This window comes from Oncorhynchus masou, unplaced genomic scaffold, assembly GCF_036934945.1.
Source record: "Oncorhynchus masou masou isolate Uvic2021 unplaced genomic scaffold, UVic_Omas_1.1 unplaced_scaffold_7234, whole genome shotgun sequence".
Lineage (NCBI taxonomy): Eukaryota > Metazoa > Chordata > Actinopteri > Salmoniformes > Salmonidae > Oncorhynchus > Oncorhynchus masou.
Window position 1 is genome coordinate 1 of NW_027013685.1, and position 5,000 is coordinate 5,000.

The 5,000-nt window shown below is 49.2% G+C and overlaps 1 protein-coding gene across 1 annotated transcript in view; it reads right to left on the minus strand.

Moving 5' to 3' along the window:
- Nucleotides 1-427: 427 nt before the first annotated feature.
- Nucleotides 428-5,000, minus strand: part of LOC135537201 (calponin-3-like) — a 10,543-nt gene continuing 5,970 nt past the window's right edge. The window contains exons 4-6 of the mRNA XM_064963398.1: nucleotides 4,449-4,565; nucleotides 3,609-3,755; nucleotides 428-1,278 (exon numbers count right to left, since the gene is read on the minus strand). Coding sequence (XP_064819470.1) covers nucleotides 913-1,278; nucleotides 3,609-3,755; nucleotides 4,449-4,565 — 630 coding nt within the window. The 3' untranslated portion in view covers nucleotides 428-912. The remainder of the gene's footprint in view (nucleotides 1,279-3,608; nucleotides 3,756-4,448; nucleotides 4,566-5,000) is intronic.

The following is a 5,000-nucleotide window of genomic DNA, read 5'->3' on the forward strand; positions in this document are numbered from 1 at the left end:
CACTGATAGAAAAGGGAATGTAATTGACCCTTCTAATAGTGTTTAATGTGTTGTGTTGTGTGTGTACACTGACTACTTCCTGCTGATTTCTTGCCAGGTCACAATCGGGGAAAAAGAAGAGGTTTCTAACCTCAAGGCTATTTTCCTGGTTAAATAACATGGTGTGATAAGATTAGCCATACTGTATGCAATACAAGCAGAACATTCTGGTTTGGTCATCTGGTCTCATGAAAAAGCCATTAGAACACACTCACTTCAGGATTCCAGGAAAAAGCTAAAATGGTCCATTTGGTTGAGATTGAAACCTGCTAAAATGAAATAGATTCAAATCTCCTGACTCCTCAACATTTTCCACTCACTTTGAAAGTAATATTGGTCCTTTTAGGTTGGCTAGGAGATGGGTAAACATTTAAAAAGGATAAAAGCGGCTGGTTAACCTTTTAATTTTGATTGTGTGAATTCCTTTAAAGGGATGAGTCAATGAGTAAAGCAAGTCTGGGGATAAAAAACATGAAATGATACAACATTTACGTCCACAATGTCCCATACCTCAAAATGTAACAGTCGATTTAGAAGGAATGTTCTCAATCCTAATATCGCACAACCTAAACACTGGATCTCAGGACATTACATGCTTTAACTGTCTGAAACCACTGCTGCTCATAATGGAAGAAGAGATGAGAGGAGGTGAAGAAGTAATGAACTCAAGGCAATATTTCCTCTCTTATGCTTCAATTTAAAAACAACAATAAAATGAAGTCTACCGAGGTAAAAGACTGGATCTGTTTGTCGTGGATAAAATACACTGTTTAACTGTTCCGTCTAGCGGCTAGTATGGTGGAGCCGGATTAGCCTGGCAGCACAGACAGATCTGGGACCAGGCTAGTGCCGGATGGCCCTGAGGGGACAGCCCTAATAGTCGATGCCCTGGTCGACCTTGTTGTAGTGGGCCACGTCGCTGTATTCGTCCTCTTCATGATAAGCCACTGGGTACTCCTCCCCCCCTCCCTCGTGGAGGGACTCCTCAGCCTGATAGTCACTGTCGCTGACCTCTGAGCAGTTGGTGCCCAGGCTCCCGTCGGCATGAATGGCAGGCTCGGCGGGCGAGCCGCAGTACTTGGGGTCGTACACCTGGCGTCCTAGGCCATATGCGCTCATGCCCTTCTGGGACGCTGCCTTGTTGGTGCCCATCTGCAAGGATATGGTGGAGTTGTCCACTTGCTGCACCTGCTTGTTGTCGAAGACGTCACGACGCGTTCCCGGGCAGGACATACCGGCCTAGGAGAGGAGCGGAGAAGAGGGGAGGACAGGGACACATTTAGGAGATTTCCAAGAAAACAGTGATAAGGCAGGAATATTGACCTGGATGGTCTTCCTCAAGACAACTGTGAGTATTATGTATATCAACAATGTGATTATGGTGATGTGCAAAGTATATCTAGACTCCCCCAACTCCCTGTTACTCCCGGTTACACTCCCCCAACTCCCTGTTACATTCCCCCAACTCCCTGTTACATTCCCCCAACTCCCTGTTACACTCCCCCAACTCCCTGTTACACTCCCCCAACTCCCTGTTACACTCCCCCAACTCCCTGTTACATTCCCCCAACTCCCTGTTACATTCCCCCAACTCCCTGTTATACTCCCCCAACTCCCTGTTACACTCCCCCAACTCCCTGTTACACTCCCCCAACTCCCTGTTACACTCCCCCAACTCCCTGTTACACTCCCCCAACTCCCTGTTACACTCCCCCAACTCCCTGTTACACTCCCCAACTCCCTGTTACACTCCCCCAACTCCCTGTTACACTCCCCCAACTCCCTGTTACATTCCCCCAACTCCCTGTTACACTCCCCCAACTCCCTGTTACACTCCCCCAACTCCCTGTTACACTCCCCCAACTCCCTGTTACACTCCCCCAACTCCCTGTTACACTCCCCCAACTCCCTGTTACACTTCCCCAACTCCCTGTTACATTCCCCCAACTCCCTGTTACATTCCCCCAACTCCCTGTTACACTCCCCCAACTCCCGGTTACACTCCACCTACTCCCTGTTACATTCCCCCAACTCCCTGTTACATTCCCCCAACTCCCTGTTACTCCCTGTTAAATTCCCCAACTCCCTGTTACTCCCTGTTAAATTCCCCCAACTCCCTGTTAAATTCCCCCAACTCCCTGTTAAATTCCCCCAACTCCCTGTTACATTCCCCCAACTCCCTGTTACACTCCCCCAACTCCCTGTTACTCCCTGTTAAATTCCCCCAACTCCCTGTTACATTCCCCCAACTCCCTGTTACATTCCCCTAACTCCCTGTTACATTCCCCCAACTCCCTGTTACACTCCCCCAACTCCCTGTTACTCCTGTTAAATTCCCCCAACTCCCTGTTCCACTCCCCCAACTCCCTGTTCCACTCCCCCAACTCCCTGTTACACTCCCCCAACTCCCAGTTACACCCAGTTAAATTCCCCCAACTCCCTGTTCCACTCCCCCAACTCCCTGTTCCACTCCCCCAACTCCCTGTTACATTCCCCCAACTCCCTGTTACATTCCGCCAACTCCCTGTTACATTCCCCCAACTCCCTGTTACATTCCCCCAACTCCCTGTTACATTCCCCCAACTCCCTGTTACACTCCCCCAACTCCCAGTTACACCCAGTTACATTCCCCCAACTCCCTGTTACTTCCGGTTATATTCCCCCAACTCCCGGTTACATTCCCCCAACTCCCTGTTACATTCCACCAACTCCTTTGTTACACTCCCCCAACTCCCTGTTACACTCCCCCAACTCCCTGTTACACTCCCCCAACTCCCTGTTACATTCCCCAACTCCCTGTTACATTCCCCCAACTCCCGGTTACATTCCCCCAACTCCCTGTTACATTCCCCCAACTCCCTGTTACATTCCTCCAACTCCCGGTTACATTCCCCCAACTCCCGGTTACATTCCCCCAACTCCCTGTTACATTCCCCCAACTCCCGGTTACATTCCCCCAACTCCCGGTTACATTCCCCCAACTCCCGGTTACCTTCCCCCAACTCCCGGTTACACTGCCCCAACTCCTGGTTACACTGCCCCAACTCCCGATTTACATTCCCCAACTCCCGGGTTACATTCCCCAACTCCCGGGTTACATTCCCCAACTCCCGGGTTACATTCCCCAACTCCCTGTTACACCGCCCCAACTCCCGGTTACACTGCCCCAACTCCGGTCACACTCCCCCAACTCCCGGGTTACATTCCCCCAACTCCCGGTCACACTCCCCCAACTCCCGGTTACACTCCCCCAACTCCCTGTTGCATTCCCCCAACTCCCGGTTACATTCCCCAACTCCCGGTTACACTCCCCCAACTCCCGGTTACACTCCCCCAACTCCCGGTTACATTCCCCCAACTCCCGGTTACACTCCCCCAACTCCCGGTTACACTCCCCCAACTCCCGGTTACACTCTCCCAACTCATTTGAGAGTGGCACTTGCTGGGTAGTTCCTTCCATTACATAGGTTCCATCATGGTTTCAAAAGGGAAGTGGACCACTGTAAAAGCAACTGGTGGTTTCCACCCGTAGACATACGAGTGGTGTTAAAATACATCATTGGTTTTACCTGGCTGGCTCCTTTGTTGGTGCCCATCTGCAGACTGATGGTGGTCTGGTCGTAAGGCTTGTCTGTCTGGGTCTTTGGGTCGTAAAGATGTCTCCTGGTCCCGTACGCTGTCATACCAGCCTGGCTTGCACACTTGTTGGTCCCCATCTAAACATGCAGGAACATAGAACCATTAGCTGAATAGGCCTATTACAGGTGTCTGACCTCTGACCTCCATTACAGGTGTCTGACCTCCATTACAGGTGTCTGACCTCCATTTCAGGTGTCTGACCTCCATTACAGGTGTCTGACCTCCATTACAGGTGTCTGACCTCTGACCTCCAATACAGGTTTTCTGACCTCCATTACAGGTGTCTGACCTCCATTACAGGTGTCTGACCTCTGACCTCCATTACAGGTGTCTGACCTCCATTACAGGTGTCTGACCTCCATTACAGGTGTCTGAACTCCATTACAGGTGTCTGAACTCCATTTCAGGTGTCTGACCTCTGACCTCCATTACAGGTGTCTGACCTCTGACCTCCAATACAGGTGTCTGACCTCTGACCTCCATTACAGGTGTCTGACCTCTGACCTCCATTACAGGTGTCTGACCTCTGACCTCCATTACAGGTGTCTGACCTCCATTACAGGTGTCTGACCTCCATTACAGAGCGATTGTGCATGTATTACATTTGAAGAATCAGTAAAATAAGCTACATATAAACATTCTATTATCGGGATTATTTCCACTGGCAAAATACTGAAAGGTACAAAACTGAACAAAACCGACACATTGTATTGTATCGTCACATCCAGTAACTGAACAACCTATCACACATCATCCCCAGCATGTCCTACCTGCAGTCCGATGACACACTGCCCAGCCTTGATCTTCTTGTCATCAAAATGGCGTTTCTGTTTGTCTGCGTATTTTACACCAATGTCACACGATGTGTGAATGCCTTTGGTCTTTGCCTATGGAATGAGATAAGAATGTGGAAATATATTGAGGCTACAAGTCTCTTGGAGAGAAGGAACCCCATCAGAATGTATTGGTAAACACTTTACTGTAGCTGTCAACAGAGAAGGAACCCCATCAGAATGTATTGGTAAACACTTTACTGTAGCTGTCAACAGAGAAGGAACCCCATCGGAATGTATTGGTAACACTTTACTGTAGCTGTCAACAGAGAAGGAACCCCATCAGAATGTATTGGTAAACACTTTACTGTAGCTGTCAACAGAGAAGGAACCCCATCAGAATGTATTGGTAAACACTTTACTGTAGCTGTCAACAGAGAAGGAACCCCATCAGAATGTATTGGTAAACACTTTACTGTATCTGTCAACAGAGAAGGAACCCCATCAGAATGTATTGGTAAACACTTTACTGTAGCTGTCAACAGAGAA